Source organism: Numida meleagris, chromosome 1 (genome assembly GCF_002078875.1).
Source record: "Numida meleagris isolate 19003 breed g44 Domestic line chromosome 1, NumMel1.0, whole genome shotgun sequence".
Classification (NCBI taxonomy): Eukaryota; Metazoa; Chordata; class Aves; order Galliformes; family Numididae; genus Numida; species Numida meleagris.
Genome location: NC_034409.1, coordinates 90,403,291 through 90,424,096, shown reverse-complemented (window position 1 = coordinate 90,424,096; position 20,806 = coordinate 90,403,291). Strand labels below are relative to the sequence as shown.

The 20,806-nt window shown below is 42.2% G+C and overlaps 1 protein-coding gene across 2 annotated transcripts; it reads right to left on the bottom strand.

The window, feature by feature from the left end:
- GPR89B (G protein-coupled receptor 89B) lies at window positions 352-20,473 on the bottom strand. Of its 2 annotated transcripts, none has more exons than XM_021402643.1 (14): window positions 20,232-20,473; window positions 16,319-16,378; window positions 15,431-15,534; window positions 12,382-12,488; window positions 11,412-11,513; window positions 8,281-8,401; window positions 7,902-7,982; window positions 5,061-5,170; window positions 3,731-3,828; window positions 2,920-3,012; window positions 2,497-2,592; window positions 1,839-1,928; window positions 1,132-1,197; window positions 352-976 (listed from the first exon to the last, which is right to left on the bottom strand). In XM_021402643.1, the coding sequence occupies exons 1-14, from the start codon at window positions 20,271-20,273 to the stop codon at window positions 770-772; spliced, it is 1,377 nt and encodes a 458-aa protein (XP_021258318.1). In that variant the 5' UTR covers window positions 20,274-20,473; the 3' UTR covers window positions 352-769. The 2 variants fall into 2 exon arrangements, with proteins under 2 accessions (XP_021258318.1, XP_021258328.1); XM_021402653.1 differs by having other exon boundaries at window positions 3,731-3,819; window positions 20,232-20,469.

The following is a 20,806-nucleotide window of genomic DNA, read 5'->3' as shown; positions in this document are numbered from 1 at the left end:
AAAAGGGGAAACAGGCTACTGTAGAATATACAGGTTGTAGGGAATACCAAATGTATAGCATATAAGGTAAACACATTTATAACACATAAGGTAAACAAGGCATAGCTGTTATCTTTGACTTCATGCTGAACTCCAGCAGACAGGAATCCAATGCCTCAGTACTGTTTACATACGAAACAAAGTTGAGGTTCAGCAACAGAGAGCTAAGCTCCAGCTCATAAGGACGGCAAGAACTAGTGATATCCTTCCAACTTCACTCCATTTCACTTCCGCCAGGCAGTGAATCCCAACCGCTTCCTAGCTCACTTGCAAATAAATATTTTGAGCTGACAAAAAACTGTGATGCTTGCATGAGGTATTACAAAAGCTTCTTTAATTCCACAGACTCTCACATTCAGCTCCAAAATTACCATCCTCTAAATCTCAATTATGAGTTGCTTTTCAAAAGAAAAATCACATTTCCTTTATGCGTTCTCTGAAGATGTTCTTCTAAATCCAGGATGCCTTACCTCAGACAGCTTACAGCCCCCCAGATATTGGTGTACCACAAATTCCCTTTATTCCTTGGCAATATGTGCATTCCCTTTCCTTCAAGCTGTAGCACCTTAAAATGAGCCACAGAGCTTGATTGCAGACATGGAAGTTCAAAGAGCCAGTTACATCGCTGGAACACACAGAACTGTCCCAGCTCTCCAAGTTTTGCAGTCCACAAGAGTCACAACAGTCCAGCAGAAAGGACACAAGAGCAGTGCGTGACTGCAGCCCTTACTTAGAGGGCCATATGCTTTTCTGGAGCTTGTTTATGTGCTAAGTAGAGAAAGAGAATACTGGACAGTGCACTAACTAGGAATATCACATCAAACCAGCGATGATAGAAGTTGAACTGAAGCTCTCCCAGGACTTCTGTTATAATAGTGCGATACTCCAGAGGCATACTCATCCGAATCAGGAGCACTGACGATACAAAATACATACCCTGTAAAAAGACAAAGTAGAAGCTGTTTCACAATTGGCTACGTGGCTAACATAGGTCAGCACACAAGGACTTTATTATCTTTGTTTGTATACAAAAAAAAAGTATGTATGTATGCACAAATGTATACAGGTACGCCCGTGGTTCTGCATACTCACCATGATCTGTGCTAAAAGCAGCACAATAACATTAGAGGACTTGCTGCTGGAAATGGCATAGAAGAACTAGAAAGAAAAAATATACTTGAAATTAGCAGTTAGAGAAGGATGCCTTAGGACTTCATGAAAAGAACATGCCATTCAATAATCCTTTTCATATAAGGCACGTTATTCCGGAGAGATGCGTGTACCCTACTTCTAGAAACCTGCAGGCTTAGTCTTAAACATGAATCTCTTAAGTCAGTGGCAGGCACCAAGTGGTAAAAGTCATGTATTAACATTTAAGCATAGGTATTAAAACCCAGGTCAATACAAGGAGTCGCATGTCTCTTTAGTTAATACCTTTCCAGTTCTACAAAAAGAACTAGCAGTTCAAATGAGGCAATCTAAATTCTTTTAATCATCATCTCACCAACCTTTACTACTATGCCTTGGCTACAGCATCATTCTGAACCTATGCTTACACTTAACATCTCACTGAACATCCACACTTCTTCCTGAGGATAACAATAATAGAAACCGAGTGGGGAAGTATAGTGGAGAACATATTTTTCCTCTCCTCCTCCCTCTGCAATGATTTAAATTCAGATAGTAAAAACATAAACACGTACTGAAAGTTTATACAGTATATGCTCTGTTTGAATTTGAAGACCTGGTAACAGCTTTCCTCATCAAAAACGACCTAGGAGAGTATTGGCCAAACCTACCTTTGTAAGTGTAATTAACAAGCCTCTGATAGAGGTGACAATGATTATTCCAACAAGAATAAAGGAAATGTGCTGAGACCAGAATTTCACCTGTATCAACAAGAGGAATACAGTTAATTCCCTAACCCCATTTTCACCACATTGTATAGCTGCTAGTTCTTTAGGATCTTTGTACTTCCTAATTGCATGATATCCATCGTAGACAGGTTTACATAACAGATATTTTCACGACTATATTGGTAAAGTCATTATGTTAAAACACATGAGACAAAGAGATATAATTTACATCCATCATCCCCTTACAGGAATAGATTTTAAAAGTGCAAATAACAGAATACCTATGTGTACGGGCAATTGCAACTACTCTGTAGATAAATGTACTAATCTAAGCAAGACAGCCACCGTGTTTCTACATATTTGCCCAAACAAGCAAGCACACTGCTGTCTCTCTGGAAAGACCACATCAGCCTTCCAGCATAAAGTTAGTTTGAAAACAAAGTTTATGGTGTATTTTCCTTTCCTCTTTAGTAAGTCAGAAGTCATTCTCAGTCAGTCAGATGCATTCTCAGGGTCTGTCACTTCCACATTATTAGTAGTATGCTATTGTTTACGTGGGGTAGGAATTACTGAAAAGGTTGTAAGAATTAATAAATCTCACATCAAACTGGATTCCCAAATAATTTACAGTGATCTCAATTCCTCTTGTGACCGGATCCGTCTTCCCCACACGGTCAAACACAATATTGATGGTTGCCTGCAAGGCAGAGATGGATTTACAATCAAACAAGAAAATAAAGAGCACCTCACTGCTACACGTGAGATTCTTGCTTTGCATACCCAAGGCTGGGGGGAGCAGCTGGATTGTCTAAGAAGGTGTAAAAATACATCCATTAGAAATGCTTGCCTAAGGTTCTGTAAAAAGACAGCTTTACTCCAGACAAGCACCATTTTCATTCAGAATTTCCAGAAGCAAGATGATAAGGAGACTAGGGTCTTACTTAATACACTGCACATACAGCATAATCTGCGCAGGGAGTACATTAGCTATGTGCACATAAAACAGAATAAAACATTTACATACCATGAAGATTTTCCAGACACAATAGATGGAGAAAAAGTAACCCAAAAAATTAAAGTATTTTCCCTGGAAAGTTTTGGAGTACTCTATTCTCTCCTGGAGAAAAAAAAAAGCAAGAAGGGGGAAACAGAACACATAAAAAATTCATTATTGTGATAATCCACAAAACCATACATTTTAATGGTGCACCAAGAGCAGCAACCACAGCTTTATCTTACAACTCTTTGAATTCAAAGGTTTCTGAACAGCTTAAGGAACGTGTAGCATGTTCCAGCATACACCTAAACTGGAATTAACCCATCCTCTAGACCCCAAATAAAAGGATCACAGAATCATCACAGAACCCCAGAATGGCTTGGGTTACAAGGGACCTCAAAGATTATCTAGTTCCTCTCTGCCACAGGCAAGGTTGCCAACCGTATGCACTAGATCAGATTGCCCAGTGCTCAATCCAATCCAACCCCAAATGCCTCCAGGGATGAAGCATCCACAGCATCTCTGGGCAACCTGTTCCAGCACCTCACCACTCTCTCAGTGAAAAATTTTCTCCCGACATCTTATCTAGATCTTCCCTCTTTTAGTTTAAAACTGTTTGCCCTTGTCCTATCGCTGTCTACCCATGTAAAAAGTTGATTTCCCTCCCGTTTATAAGTTCTCTTTTAAGTACTGGAAGGCCACAACAGATTCTCACTCCATCATATCACAGTATTTCAACATTTACCCGGTAAACAGCTTTCCGTTTCTGGTAACACACTCTCTCATTCAAGCTACTTTGATCCCCAACACCTATCTGGGCAGCTGTTTTGTTTCATACCTTTGTTGCATGCAGGTCAGCAGTTTCAAGAAAAAGCTGCCGGCTCAGCTCTTCCAGGGCATCCACTTCTTGCTGGATAAGAGACAGATCTGGCAAACCAGCATAGTCAAGGCTAGAGTACATCACAAATTATTTAATTAAAAGAAAATATTTCCTACTTTCACCTCAAGGGTCACACGTAACGGTTTGACCACTTTTTAAATCCAGATCAGTTTTCTGATACTGTCTTAGTGCTCTCGTTAATAACACAACCAAAGAAATCTCAAGGGTACCTGCGTTGCACAGTACTCCATTTTAAGAAGGCAGGCAGTACTCTTCTACCTAGGGAATACATTGCATAACCAGAACTCTCAAAGACTGCTTCTCCACTTCAGTCAGCATCCCTTGTCACCACAGCGCACAGTATTTCACTCTCCCATCACCTTCATAACCAAAACCACTGAGTAACTGCCCCAAGAGATTAGTGACTATTATAAAGAGTCTAGTCAAACAGCCAAATTCTAATTTTAACAGCCATTGGAAAAGGACAGGAAGAAGGCTCCTCAGCCTTAAGCAAACTGCACACTTTAGGTGATCTGACAGAAATTGTTGGCAGACAACAGCAAGTTAGAGAAGTACAGACCCTTGTAACTGTCCACACATTCCTTCTATCCCTTTTGCATACACAGAATAACATTTGTTCACATGTTCCTGTCCACCTTTTTGTCACATTTGTATAGCAGCAGTGCTGAACCTACACCATGAGAACAATTTACTTGGTCCACAGGCTGCCTCCTGCCTTTCTTCTTTCCTTGCAGCTCAGCCAAAAAGCCAGCTCTAAGCAAGGTAAACTGTTCCAGCACCTCAAACAGTGCTGTTGTTTTGCTCAAGCGTGTCACAGTTTCTCCACCCTGGAAGAGTATGTTTCAAGTAATGAAAAAAAACACGCACGCAGGTAAGTCAGTGAGCCAAGGATACATCAGCATAGAAAGCTGCCTCCAGCTTCAGTGCTGTGACAGGGAAGACATCTGTAATGTGACACAGCAAGTGCGTACATCTGTCCTGCAACCTGCTGTACAGCTCAACTGTGGTGCTGTAACAGCACATCTATATAGTGTGGCTGCAACATATGACTCCTGAGTATCTACATAAAACTGTGAGTCCAATCCTTGGGTAAAAGGTGAGACAGTACAGCACTAGACGGCAAACCTTCCAGGAGACATGAAGCCTTTTGCCCAGACTTCTGGAAAGTGTTGAAACACAGGTGCTTCACAACTGGCCCACCTAACACTCTTCCTTTCAAAAGGAAGCTGAAGCCACCTCCACGTGTCAACATGCAGATGAAGGATACTTTCACTGCCTGCAACAGATGTTGTAACACTTTTTATCATTCCCCAGAAGCCAGTGGGTTTGTTGTGTACTTCGCCTCTCTGGAACATTGTCCTGTGAGCAACTGCTATCCTGAAAGAACAGAAAACACGAGTCTTTAGGAGTCAAGTCTTTTTAGAAAAAAGCAAAAAATAAAAATAAAAACGAACTCAAACCCAACAACCAAAAAACAGTTCCTTAGAAAAGGCGATTAAACTAAATTCACTGCAAACAGATGCCCCCTTTTTATTTCCCTAAGCACTAATCTTGCTTCATAACATTATCTTGATTAGCTCTGGAGTAGAGCCCAGATCTAATCAAGCAAGATTCAATGAGACACTTCCTAGGACTTCTATTTGGAATTCTGCTTCAATCCTTAGAAGGATTTCAATCCAATTAAAAATAAATATTCAAATGGCTTTCTCAGTCGTGTGATTAGTTACTTTCGTCAAACACACGATTGTGCTATCTCAACTTCAGGAACTGGACAACTTCTCATGCCCCTTTCTCTCCTTGGTCACCTCTTTATCACTGTACATTCCGCTTCCTCCACAGAAGTGTGAGCACTGGGTGGCATGCAGCATCTCTCTCACATGCTGTCACTCACTACTAGACTGCATGACAAGCTCTTATGAGGCAGAAACACATAAATCCATTATTGGACTGAACCGCCGGACACTTCTGGCGATCTGAACGTGACTCCTAAAACTCATCCACTACTACAGCAGCAGCTGCTTACTGTCCCTCACACCCCCACGTGCACTGCAGCATAATCCCTGCAAGCACTGCTGGCTTCTGGCCTCATTACCTCACATGTCTCTCCATTGAAATTTGTGAGCCAGTTATCCACCCTAAGCTGAAAACTATTCATAGTCCTGTCAAGGCAATCCATGATTTGACAGCGTTTAGGTCCTTTTTTGTAGCTGCAGCCAGCACTGCTACATTTGGCACTGAGCCCTCTTCAAGGTTGCTGATAAGCAGCGTAATAAAAAATAATAATAATAATATAATATATCACACAATAGAAGAAGTAATACCCGTGGGGCATTTGCCATAGCACCCATAAGAGAACATACGCCCATAGACTACAAATAACAGAGATCTTAGAATAATCTAATTCCTCTGGATTGTTGTCAAATATAGGCAAGAACTGCATTTTTAATGCTTGTTATCTTCTCATTACCCAGTTCCCACACTCCATTCCAAATGAATCACGGCACTGCAAAAAAAAGTATCTGTGTCAAGATGAAGCGCAAGGTTATAAGTATACCAAGGCAAATCTTCTACACTGAGAAGTGGCAGGGATTGCTGTACCCACACAGGGGTTAGAGTTCTGAAGATCTCACAGAAAGGATCCACAAGTAAAAAAAAAAAACACGTAATTTTCATTTGCATATACATGCGATACGTCTATTTCAGACAGCCTGCTTTAATTCTGATATGAAGCAAATTAAAGAAATGGTGTCGCAGAACCTAGGCATTTTAACTTGAGCCTCAGATATATAATATCCGCAAGGATGAGTATGAAAAACCTGCCAACCTTACGAGGCAAATTTCCTTAATGTGTTAAGTGAGTACACTGAGGGAGGAGAGAATAATTCCTATGCAAAAAGCATCAGCAAAAACAACTTTCAGCAAACTGTCTCCAGGAAATGCTAGTCAGTTACAAGTCCCAAACATCCGTACTTTTAACCCAACGTGACCTTCCCTGAGATCAGAGGTCCAAAAACGCTAACCAAAACAAAAGGGCAGGTTCAAAAGCAGAACTCCACAGTAATCTTTCGACTCCAATACCAGCATGTTAGTATGCTCTTTGTCAATTCTATCAGTCAGTTAAAGCTCTGCGATTAAATACATTTTCTCACTAACTACAGATCACCACAAATACTGAGTTAACATTTGTCCACCACTTAACACTTTCAAAGGGGAAGAAAGGAGATGTGCTTTAACTACACTTTCACACGCTCAGCACATCTGTTCACTGATCAGCAGATATGCACGCTGGCGACTAATTCAGCAAGGCTATACTACTTTGCAATACATTAAAAGGATCTATTAAAACATTAGTGCACCAGAGGTAAAGTTTTGAGGGTTTCTGCAAGGATTCTATGTCAGACAGACAGACCTTTGAAGTGGCATGGGTAATGGCATTTATTCTTTATAACTGGTAAGGCATGAAACGTGCAATTTGTAAGAGCATGCAAAAATCCTTTCAGTGTAAATGCAATGACACTGTTTCCTGAAAGTAGCTTTTTCACTTGGGGCACATGAAATAAGCTAAATCAACAAAAGCAGAGTTCTGATGTCATGCCTATGCTACCTTCTGATGTCACACTACGCTGTCATAATAGCAGTGTTACACAACTCCACAAAAACTTCATTAATATTCTCGCAAATGGAAAGGTTTACACAGCTGTGCCCACATCAGCTCACTAGCTTGTTTCAGCCTTGACCAGGAAACACCAGATTCACAGAGCAGGAGAGACCTCAGTATGTATGAATTGAACTGCTGTACAGAAACTGCCAGTAGGAGAGTTAACTGTGGTGGTGTAAGGGACATTTATTCACCAGGAAAGAAACGTTAGATTAGCCAAGTTGCCATCAGAGAGTTAGAACTTGTTCTAAGGCAGAGGACCTGGGAAGAAGCCTAAGATGCATATCAGGCCAGAACAAAACACCACACAGCTCTAACTAAACTCAGCCACCTGTTTCACTGGAACACATAGCCATGAAAAGAAAATTTGGGTAATTTCAAGACCATCTTATACCATACTGACTCCAAATCCTTGAAATAAATCATTTAATGCAACTGCTCCCTTCTCACCTTTTTTTCTTGCTAATAATCATGTCCATGGTCTGAAGGAGCCGTCGCTCTAAAGCGAGAATATCCGCATCTGTCACATTCCTGCAGAATGAAGATATCCAACAATTAGGCCTGCCATCCCATTTCAGAGGGAATATGCACATGCTCATAAAACAACGAAGAGAGAAACTTGAACAAGGAGAACATGCTTCAGTGATAAAAATGGCTCTGGGGTATAGAACAGTAATAGCTACTTAGAACGTAGAAAACAAAAGTGGTCACTAATGCCATCAGGAAGAGAGAAAGGCAACGTTTAAGAAAAAAAACTCAATCAATTCAACGAGAAAAGCAGAAGAATAACCTGAAAGGCAGACAAAATATTTCGCAAGGCTGCAATTACCTGAGAAAGTAGGACATGTAAGTATACGGACAGTTGACAGCACCAAATCCTGACAGCAAAGCCATGAGTGTCACCCCAATCACGCCCACGCGGCTGATGAGCTGTTCTATAGACAGGATTCCTGAAAGATAAAGAACACAGCATCCATAACTGGTTGCTCTCTTTATTCTGTTCCACAGCTGGTCTCTTGGCGAAACAGTATACATACAGAGCTGCCTAATGAAACCAGCTAACTTCACAGTGCAATGACCAGAGGTAATATGAAGTATAGACAGGGACTCCGAACAGAGAGAGGTAGAAAGACTCCCTCAGAAAACGCATTACCATGCTTAAAAACAGGGATAGGATACTCAAACTGTGAAGAACGTTAAGAGATTTCAAGGGGATTACCAGGCAACTTTTTGGTTCTAAATTAATAAAACATTAGTGGCTGGACTTTGCTGAGGTAGCAACACACATCCACCAGGTTCCATAAAGCAGACATCTTCAGCAAAGACACTCCAGCGATAACCAGGACTAGTTACCAAACCAGTTACTCCCAGCAAACTGGTCCAAAACTCTCTGGATCCTAGACAGGAAGCCCTATCCTGTCAACCATTAGAAGTGACCCCTCCATACCAGGTGCGTTAAGATAGCAGAGTTATGACAGCATGGGAAGTTCATGCCTCTCCTAGCTGTTCAGAATTCATCTTGTGGATACACACATGCAGTTGAGGTGACCACCAAGCAGGCATTCTGAGCACCAGGTGAACTCTAGAACATACATTCAGATGACACGGCAAGAATGTCAAGCCTGTACTGTATCCAATATCAAGCAATGAGATTACATTTATTCTTCCCAACCATTAAGAACAGCCCTCAAGCCATCTTCTCAGGATACAGTGCTGTGAGCTACGAAACATTAACTTGCTTTTTAGGGAGATACCTACAGAATAGCTGGTACACACAGCACATTTGGAGCTTACATGACTGCAAAGCTGAGAGGGCCAAGTGCCAAGCCACATTTCATGCTTCAGAGGAGGGGAATAAATGATGAAAACACAGCAAAAGGACTTCACAAAGGGAAACTGAGACACCCAGTCATGTGCAGCTGCACAGAGATTTACAGCAGCTACACAATGTGCTACTATATCCCGGCCTTTTGCCCTGAGCACTATCAGATAGCATCCATTAAAATAGAGGTGCCTTCAGAATGACATGACATTCCACTGTCTAAAACAATGTGTCCCCATAACACTCTCAGCATCTTTACTCTTGTGATCAAGTCACATAAAACATCTGCTTTATGAACTCAGATGAAGATAAGAGTCATAATAGAATACTAATAGGTAATCCAGTACAGAATAAACCTCTCCTAAACTCAGTTCCACAAAGTCATACTTAGAGACCATCCAGGATTCCCACCAGAGTCCTGGTCACTGGTGCATTTCACAGCTGCTGCACAGTGCCAATACCATCCCCAGGTAAGGCAATCTCAACACAAGATGCCAGCGCGTGTACCTAAAAGGGCTTCCTGCCACACCTCCCTCCACAGCAAGATCCTACCTATCTGCATTAGACCACCTCCTCCACAACAAAGCCCTGCAGTAGCCTTATCAGTACATGCAAGACAGCAGCACCCCAGCAGTACAGAAAGAAGAGTTTAAAATCCTTGGCTCTAATCTTTTGCCTGAACCTGCTAGGATAAGATACTGTCTAACTGTCAGGTTAAGGTACCATTCTGCAAAGCGGAACACAAAAACAGGGGAAAAAAGAAAAAAGAAATACCAACTTTGGAAATCTGCAGTTGTTACTCAGCTGCACAGAACTTTTTGAGTAGTCTGAAGAGGACTGCCCGAACCCTACGGCTGAACTCCCTTTGGATTAATATATTCTGCCAACTCAAGTGGATCTAAGTGGATTCACTTCTTTCTTGGCAACGAAACTGCAATCACTGTATATAGTGATCTCCACTATTTACAAGCTACTGTATTTCACGGGCAAATGACACAATTACGAAAAACAGATGCACACTTCCTCTTAGGAAAGTTTTAGAATCACAGAGGAAAGGGTGAGCAGACCCTACAGCAATTGGCACCCTTCAATTTTTATCTTGTGAGTCCAGAATAAAGTAGTCTCACAGAAAACAGAAAGATTAAGCTGATGGTTATCTATCCAGACAGATACATTCACCAATTGGAAGGAAACTGACTGAATCTCTCCTGTTGAGAAAAATACAAACAATTCTCCAGTGCAGGGGATAATGGCAGGATAAGTTATACAGGAAACCCAGGTGACAACTAATCCTTCCTACAGTGTTGTAAGACATACTTAGGTGCCTAAAAGAATTCAAAACAGTTACACACATGCTGACAATGTCTGCTGGATAACAACTATTCTAAGTCTACACAGTATCTTCACGCTATAAATACCCCTGGTTCTGTGAGTGCAGAGCAGAAATATCCAAGCTCATTCTGCAAATCTGTAGGTCTGGCATACAGAAGGACTTCACAACTTACATTCTACTACTGGGCAGTTGCACTGTCTCTGGACTCAGGTGGAGTACAAAGTTGCACCAAAGCTAAGATGCCCTGCCTGGCACTTACTGGCTACAGTTTAAATAGATCTGAGTTTGGGAACCCTGCCACGTTTTGTCAACTGGACAGCCACCCATGCTAAGGTGATCGGATTTTAGTCACCAAAAAAACAAAAAAAACTCACTGACAAAAATGAGATTAAGGATTGGTTGTCAATTCTATTCTTACAATACATTAGTCTCCACAAGAAAATAAAGGAGTGAATAAAGCTTGTGATCACCTTGTAATTGCAAAACGTCATATATTTTGTGGAAAGTCCTCAAAAAGCAAATGGTATTCCTGCATACCTTAGGTTCAGTTAGGACTCATTCACTTCCCTGACATTTTCTTGTGGTACTGGAAGAAAACTAAAGCAAATAACTTGGGTACATCCAACCATTTCTGGCTGGCTGGCAACCTTCAGATTTCGTGTTTCAAAGCAGACCGAGTTGCAAGAACTACTTTCTACAGTCCCAAATGTGGAACAAACATAACACGATAAAAGCTCCAAGATAAAGGTAAGAGAGCGAAGACTACTTTCAGGAGGGAAGGAATAAACAAGAACAAGAAACTCACCATGTTTTGGGCTGAGGATGGGAAATGGATCCCCCAGCTTCCAGAAGAAATACATAAATGTCAACCACAGAACACATGCAAAAAGCAGTTTCTGTCTGTGCACTGATGGAGAGAAAAAAACAAAAACACAGTATTGAAGAAGTTCTTCTTTGAACGCTTTTTCAAGCTTACAAAATCTCTACAATAGCCCAAAGGCTGCTTTCAGCATAGATGGCCAAAACAGGTGTATTCTGACAGAGCCAGAGCTAGCAGCATGCACCCCTTCACTTCCTACCAAATTCACTATTTGAGACATTACCTTTTGCGAGAGCTAACCGAGCAACACACCCTTTTGGCTTTTCCCTAAGGGCTGCACTGTAAAGAGGGAACTACTTAGTCACATCTTTTTTATGTGACCCTGAACATGACACTTGGAAACTTCATCTTAATGCCAAAGCTATGCGTTTTGGCATTATACTACACTCCCAACCTATAAACCTAAGCTTAACACAAAAGAGTGATGAATATTGATAATTCAAGGGTAGACATGCATTAGTACATGGAAGAAGCCTCAACCAAACAGTAGTAAGCAAAAGAAGCAAGAGTAATTTATTGAGTTTCTCTGCCTTGTTTCTTTTACCCCTTAACAGAACAATACAGGCTTGCCAAGGTTCCCAGGGCTTCGCTGAAAGCTTAAAACTCTAAAGGAACAAATTCCAGTAACATTACTCCAAAGCACCCATCTTTGTTCAAACCCAGAAAGAAAAGCTACATTCTCAGGGGCCAGGTGAAACATCTCCTAACTGTTTGATAAACACTTATTGCTCAAGCATTAAGTCCCAGAAAGAACTTATCTAGGCAGGACAAAGCCAGGGGAAGGAAGAAGATACAGGGATAGCGACCAACACATCTCTCTCTCAAAAAAAGTTAGTTATCATTTGTATGTGTAGTCTCAAGTTAGTAGGCCCAATGCCATAAACCAAGTACTCACATAATCTGATATTGCTCACAACAAAGTAACCGATGTAGAAAGGTACCATGAAGACTAGGATGAGCAAAATGACACACAGGTTCAGCTTCCAGTGAAAATATCGAGAGCTAAAAGAAAGCCAAAATACAGATCAGCATGCTACGTCACAACAAATTTCTCGAAGACAATCATGTCTCAATGCAATCCTTTCAGCTACATCAAACACTGGATAATACTAGCCTAGCATATAGCATATTCTGGGTTTTGTTTCATGTACAGCTCATGGATGTGTATTTCAAAACTAACAACGAACTAGAAAAACTCAATGAAGTATTTTCTCAAATACTCTAATTTTTAATATGACAAAGGCTGGTTGCAGCACAATTCAGTTAGATTAGATCAAAATGAAGTATACGTAATATGGGGCTGGATGACATGCATTCCAGGGTTCTGAAGGAAGTGGCTGACGTGGTTGCAAAGCTGCTCTCCATCATATTTGAAAAATCATGGCTGTCAGGCAAAGTCTCCAGTGACTCCAAAAAAGGAAACATCACCCTCATTTTCAAGAAAGGGAGAAAGAAGACCTGGGGAACAACACGCCAGTGAGCCTCACCTCTGTGCTTAGGAAGATCATGGAGCAGATCCTCCTGGAAGAGATGTTAATGAATATGCAAGATGTGGAGGTGATCTGAGACAGCCACCATGGCTTCACTAAGGGCAGATCGTGCCTGACCAATCTGGTGGCCTTCCATGATGGAGTGACAGCATCAATGGACAAAAGATATAATCTCCTTGGACTTCTGCAAGACTTTTGATATGGTCCCATACCACATCTTTATCTCTAAATTGAAGAGATACAGATTTGAAGGCTGGACTATTCGGTGGATAAAGAATTGGCCAGAAGATTGTTGTCAACAGCTCTATGTCCAGGTGGAGGCCAATCACAAGTGGTGTCCCCCAGCAGTCCATTGTGGGACCAATGCTCTTCAACAACTTTATCAGTGATGTAGACAGTGGGATCAAGTGTACCATCAGCAAGTTGGCAGACAACACCAAAGTGAGTGGTGCAGTTGACACAACAAAAGGTAGGGACACCATCTAGACGGACCCAGACATGCTCGAAAAGTGGGCACATGAAAATCTAATGAGGTTTAACAAGACCAATTGCAAGCTCTTGCATTTGGTTCGAGACAATCCCAGATACGAGTACAGACTGGAAGAAGGACTTATTGGGAGCAGCCCTGCAGAGAAGGACTTGGAGATCCTGGTGGACGAAAAGCTGGATATGAGCCAGCAGTGTGCAACTGCAGCCTGGAAGGCCAACTGTATCCTGGGCTGCATGAAAAGAGAGGTAGCCAGCAGGGAGAGGGCGGGGATTGTCCTTCTCTATTCCGCCCTTGAGAGACGCCATCTGGAGTACTGGGTCCAAGCCTGGGGCCCCCGCTACAGGAAGGATGCTGAGCTGTTAGAGTGGATCCAGAGGAGGGCCATGAAGATGATCAGAGGGCTGGAGCAACTCTCCAATGAAGAAAGGTTGAGGGAACTGGGCTTGTTTAGCTTGGAGAAGAAAAACCTCCAGGGAGACCTCACTGCAGCCTTCCAGTACTTGAAGGGAGCTTACAAGCAGGAGGGGGACCAACTTTTTATACAGTCTAATAGTGATAGGGCAAGGGGGAATGGCTTTAAACTAAAAACGGGAGATTTAGGTTAAATGTTCAAAAGAAATTCTTTACTCAACAGATGGTGAGGCACAGGCATGGTCTGCCCAGAGAGGCTGTGGGTGCCCTATCCCTGGAGGTGCTCAAGGCCAGGTAGGATGGGGCCCTGGGCAGCCTGAGCCAGGGTGTGGCAGCCCTGCCCATGGCTGGGGGTTGGGACTAGATGATCTTTAAGGTCCCTTCCAACCTAAGCCATCCCATGATTCTAGGACGCTGTGATAATAATTAATTCTGTAATGAATGGCTGAGTCAAGGAAGGGCTAATATAAATTGAAAAGATAAAAAATATTTTATGTTCATAACCCAACATAATTCAATTAAAAATGATTTTCTCACATGCAAAATATTACAAAGCAAGAGTTTAAAAGATGCACACATATATATACACAGGCACATATACGTGCACGCAATCGACACTCGTCCAAGCAAAAGAGATCAGCCAAATTCAGAAGAGATTCATCTTGGCTGAACTGACTTTTCATTCATCTTTCCAAGAAAAACACATGCCTTATTCCCAATACTAATCCATATCCTGTTTATGTCTTGGGGAAGAACTTCTGAGGATCTTTGTCACTTCTTCCTAGCTAATTCAGAGGCAGACAATTTCACATACAATGATTTCCAGCCCTTTATTGAAGCTTATTAAAGCATTCTCTTCAGTGATCTCTCTGACTGCAAGTTCTACAGATTAATAACATACAGTCAAAACTACCAGCATCTTATATCCATTTTGAACTTCTCGCCTTTCAATTCCTTTGATTGCTCTCTTAGACTCATATGATGAAAGACAAACAATTGGAAACCCACAACCTCTTCATGTTACTGCTCTATCTTCTCTTTCCTGCTGCTTTCTGAAGTACCCACCTTTTAACATCTTCTTTCTGTAGAAGCCCTCACCCTATGTCAAGGGACGACGCCTTTGATTCACGAATACTGTTCTACTACAGAAGTACAGTTTTCACTCCACAATTAGCTTCACATCTTATTCACTACTTTGACCAGTACTGGAAAACAAGGGCTTATAGTCTTTACAGTTCTTAACATCTAAAAAGAGCTCTTCAGCATGATCTGAAGCTTCACAGTTCTCCCATGAAACTGTTCTTTTATTTCACAAATGACAAAACTCAAAGATGAAAGCTTTGTGTTTAGGCCACACTAATAGCAATTGTGGGAGAGTCAGGAACTTATGGCTTCTAGTCTCATGTTTTGTCAAATAAATCCTGCTGCTCAAACACCTTTGTTGAGCTATTAACCATTTTCTCACATAATTTCCCTAATACAAGTCCAATCTATACATTAAGCTTCTGCAGAACACAATGCACGCTAGCCCTTCAGTCAGCTCCCAAACTCACCTGCTGTTCAGCACTCCCAAAATCTCAAAGATGATGAGTTCAAACATAGTACAAGAGAAGGCAAAAGTCACAGAGAAGATGACCTGGACAACATACTGCCGCACCTGCAATGGAGAAAATAAGCCACAGGTATCAGGTATTTCTGTTTGTAGAATGGCATCCTGATAACCCTCAGGTAAAAACAAAAAAAACCCACGTGGTACAACTGAACACAACTCTTGCTACAAGGCACTCCGCATTTTATCCAAAAGGGAGGAAACAACAGCCCGTATTATACTGATTGAATCCATCCTATTTGAGAGAGAAGCCTTACGCAGAAGGGATGTAATACCCGATGACAACTTGATTAATGATAGACAATTGCTAACAGAGTTCCATGCTCTTAACCTTAGATTTAAGAATAATTTAAGAAAAACTTTTGGGGTTTGAATTTGGCTTGCACTTAAGCCATCTCTTACCTAGACTATACTTTCTTATAGTCTTCTTGAAATAAGGGAATGTCCCAACCTTTAGCCCAACCAATCCTCACAAACAATTCACTCCTCAGCAAATTTAAAGCTGAATTTGATTTTGTTTCTGAAATTCTGCAATTACATAAGGCAAGCTTACTCAAGGGAAAAGGCTTCTATTATCCCTGCTCCTCCTCCACCTGATTTTTTTTGAGCAGTTGCCAGTATAGAAATTGTTAGTGGCCCCAGAAGAATCCATTTCCCCAGCTACCTATAAGTCTTTTAAATAAAAGTACAGAGGAAAAAGAAAGTCAGTGTACGAAAGCTAAAAATAAGAGATCTTAAAGAGTGGGAAAAGGTTAGAAACAGTTTTAAGAATTACTGCAATACCTGGGAGTAATTTTAAGATAAAGAATCATGATGACAGCCCCCTTCTTACCTCATAATCCTTGAACAGCTTGCGCATGAAGAACAGCCATCCAAATCCAAAGAAGAGTACCTGCAAAAGAGATTAAGTATCTAGTATTTGTGTCCAGTAACTTGCAAAATATGATGCTGCTTCACTATTGGCTGTCGGTGAAAGAAATGGAAGGAACAGAACAAGGCCAACATACCCAAGATATTAAACTTGCCAAAGTACCATGAAGAAAAGAACATTTTAAATATTCAAGAGTAACAGACACAGAAGCCTAGAACCTTATGGAAGACTGAGCAAAGAGAGATTTTTTTGGTATACCCAACTTCTCAGAATTTGTCAGTTCCTGGTCTGCCAGAATCCTTTCACTGTTGCTTCTTCTAATATACAAAATTAATGCTTATCCTTTTTTACAGTAAACACAGTAATGGATGCAAAGAAACAATTTACCTGAACCTCTAGGCAGTCTAGGTCTAGTGAGCAAAATCCCACCCACGGTTAGAGCAGAGCAAGTCTGAGAACGCCTCAGGAGGCTGAACATGTACAGTATGGGGCTGGACACCATGCATTCCAGGGTTCTGAAGGAAGTGGCTGATGTGGTTGCAAAGCTGCTCTCTATCATATTTGAAAAATCGTGGCTGTCAGGCAAAGTCCCCAGTGACTCCAAAAAAGGAAACATCACTCCCATTTTCAAGAAAGGAATACCCAGCGAACTACAGTCTACTGAACATCATCTCTGTGCTTAGGAAGGTCATGGAGCAGATCCTCCTGGAAGAGATGTTAATGCACATGCAAGATGTGGAGGTGATCTGAGACAGCCAGCACAGTTTCACCAAGGGCAGATCATGACTGACTGATGTGGTGGCCTTTTATAACGGAGTGACAGCATTGGTGGACAAAGGAAGAGCAACTGATGTCGTCTCCTTGGACTTCTGCAAGACTTTTGATATGGTCCCATACCACATCTTTATCTCTAAATTGAAGAGATACAGATTTGAAGGCTGGACTATTCGGTGGATAAAGACTTGGCTGGATGGTCATAGCCAGAGGGTGGTTGTCAGTGACTCTACGTCCACGTGGAGGCCAATCACAAGTGGTTTCTCCCAGCGGTCCATCCTTAACCCCAGGGTTAAGGTCTCTTCGAACATAAGCCATTCTATAATTCTACAATTTTATGATCTGAATATGCTCAACATACACATCTTCTAGTAATGAGCAAATTTTATGAAAATATCTGCTATTTCTTTAAGAGAATGGGTTAAAAGCATCTGTGAGGTAGAAAAAAGGAGTGCTGAATGCCTTGAACTATAATCTGGAGTTGTAGAAAGCCACACTGAAAGCTTGGTTGAAGCAGGGCAAGCCAATAATGCGCTGCATTTCAAGAAATATCAGAGCACTCTACAAGATCTAGTTAACTTTCAACGCATACCTGAGGAGACTGACTTAATGTCATAGCCATTTTTGCTGAGGACTTAAACAAAATAAATACAAGCTATGCAACGTAGTCAAAACTGTAATTGCCCGTCTTCAGTCAGATGAGGAGACTGGTTGTCAGGCCTTGGGTAATGACATCTATTCCTCAGGAAATAAGTGCAGTTATTTAGAAGACCTAAGCAAAAAGAGACTTCACAAAATTAAAAAAAAAATGTAGCTTTAAATAAAGCAAAGAGAAGAATCAGTATATGTAAGAAAGCAAGGGACAGATCCTGTGGAAAAGACAAGAGCATTCTGCCTCCATATGAAGATAGGATATTTATAAAGACAAAAATGAAGGCATCCTTGTGGATGATTTCACTGTGCATTAGAAGTCAGTGGACTTCAGCAGTGGCATGGGTAACAGAACATGATTACAAACAAGGAATACCTGGAAAGTTGGGTGAGGAAGGTCAAATTCATTTGCCTTGAATACAAAACTGGCATAGGAATGAGATCTAGTGATTGACAGCAGCTGGCAAAGCTGGTTTGAGGAAGACTTCAGACTCTAAAGTAGTTGATAGCAAAAATATAAGAAAAAGATAAGATATTCCATAAGCCTCCTATTTACAGGCCAGGCTATAAGTCAAAGTATGATTCCATTAACAGTGGGAAAGGAGGAGAAAGCAGAGACAGACTTTTCAAAAGAAATAAATAAACAAAGTAAAAGAAAGAGATGATGAGATATTCAGGGACAATAATAAGAGGAAAATACATATGAAGATTAGAATTACTTTATATTAGGGACTATACAAAAGCACAGAAAAACATCTTATGTTCACACTCTAAGATACCTCAGGTAAATGCACGTTTGAACATTTGACAATTACATACAGCAATTTAAACATCCAACTTCATACTTTATAAGACAGCTGGAAGATGCAATGCTGCCATCACAAATGAAAGAAAAGCGATTAGAGAAGTTAGATCTTAGAAATCAAAGCAAATGATGGGAAAGCTTTTGTTCTAGGAGAATTATTAACAGTATCAAAGCTGCATTCAAACCACTGACAGTGAGAAGGCATGTCAGAAACAAAATTCAAATCTATACCAAGCAGGAGGTGATTTCAGCTTTAAGAAACAGCCAAAATCTGTCCTGAAAATTGTCAGGGGAACTGCAGTCGTACATTAAATACAGTATAAGATAACCAGCTGCTGTTGAGGGGAAAGGTGCCATTTCCTCAGCTCATCCCTCCTCATTACAGAGCACAGATTTAAAATCAGCTCTGAAGCTTATCAGATTCCTCTGTGACCCAGATAAACTCATTTATATAGCAGAAAACCAAATATTGGAGAAAGCGCAAATAGAAGTATGACTGTGCAGTCAAGTGGATGGGAAGAGGGGGCAGAACATTTCACTTTTAGCAGAAGCAAACAGTTGTATCACCTCTGCAACCAGAGGAGCGAAGAGGAAGAAAGGGTATTTGGATGCTTAATGAGGAGGGAGTGGAGCAGCAAGGAGGAGAGGAAGGTCAGAGACAACACAATGACAAGACAAATTACTGGTAAAGGAAGTTAACGAAGAAAAATGGAGTGTTTCCTCCCACAAAACAATAAGATGATCTCAAGTATGTTAAGACCACCACCCAGCTTGGAATGATAAAGACAGGATGACACGAAACAAGGTTTAACAGGTTCCTGGGTGAATTAAGCTGGCGTAAAAAACAGGGTGGTTGAAAGATGAGTCTGAAGGCAGCAGGAAGGTAAAGGTGAAGGAAGTTCTGAATCACGTGTCAACAGAGAAAGAAGCTTTTCAGACAAAATACCAGTGCCTGAGATTCCTTAAAGCAGGCCACGACAAACTCTGCTGAGCTGTAAACAAGCAAACACCTCAATGGTGCATCAGCATAGAGGCCACAAGTCTACCTGAGAAACAACAAAGATCAAGCAAGTACCACCTAGAGAACAGTGCAACAAGCTTTCCTGGTGGTTCCAACAAGACCTCAGTTTACAGAAATTTTGCAGTGTTACTAGAAAGCTCGATTCCCTACAGCCTTGTTCATTGACTTTTTTCCTGTGTTACATTCTGATATGACAGCTAGGCAAGGCCAAGGGTCATGGTGACACTCAACAAAGTAGATGGAAGAGGCAATTCAGCCTTAAGCAATAAAAAACGTGCTGCCTAACACTCCTGAACTGCAGGTTGGTTGGTTGATTGATTGGTTTTATTTCTATTTATTTCCTCTCGAGCAGCAGCAGGTGAAGCTCCCCAGGCACAGAACCACACACACTGCTAAACCCTACAACCCCACCGAAACGCAGACACTGACGCTAAGACAGCATCGCGCCCCCGTGCTGCGCATGCGCGCCCGCAGGCCCCGCCCACACGCCCCCCAGCCCCAGTGGCCGCTTCCGGAGGCGCGGCGAGCGGGCAGCCAGGCCGGCCCGAGCGGCCGATCCCACCTCGCTTCCCTCTGCCCCACTCTCTACGTGGCCAAGCCCGCGCCGCGCAACACCGGGCTACCTGGGAGGTGACCATGATGCTGGAATCGATGAGGAAGCTCATGGCGGGCCCCGCGCCGCAGCCAACGGCCAGCCCGCGCTCGTGCCGCTGGTTGCAGTGCGCAGGCGCAGGGCCCGGCGCAGCGCCCTGCCCCAGCCCCGAGGAGCGCCGCCCTTCCCGTGCACAGGGCGGGGCCTTACGCGTGCGCCCCGCCCCGCGCCGGCTTCACCTCAGCGTGTTGCCTTGGAGAGGCGGCAAGCTGAGTACGTTTGTAGTTACGGTAATAAAAATAATAAAAAAAAACAGGTTTTGCTCGTGTTTTTCCTTAGTGTCCCACGAAAATGGCTGCTCTAGGGAAGTGGCTGTGGAAAAAGGGAATTGGAGGGTGCCTCAAGCAGCTGGGGAGCCAAGGAGCTGGGACCCACTGGCAGCGTGGTGACTGGCGGAAGGGACGGTATTTGGCTGTTCTGACCCCTTCATATGAGCAGCAGGGTGGGACACGTGTCAGTGCCGTGCAGGGGAGCAAGGCTTGTGCGATTGCCAGGCGCCATCTCGCCCCTTGGGCCCTTCCTGCTCTCTGCAAACATGGCCAGCCA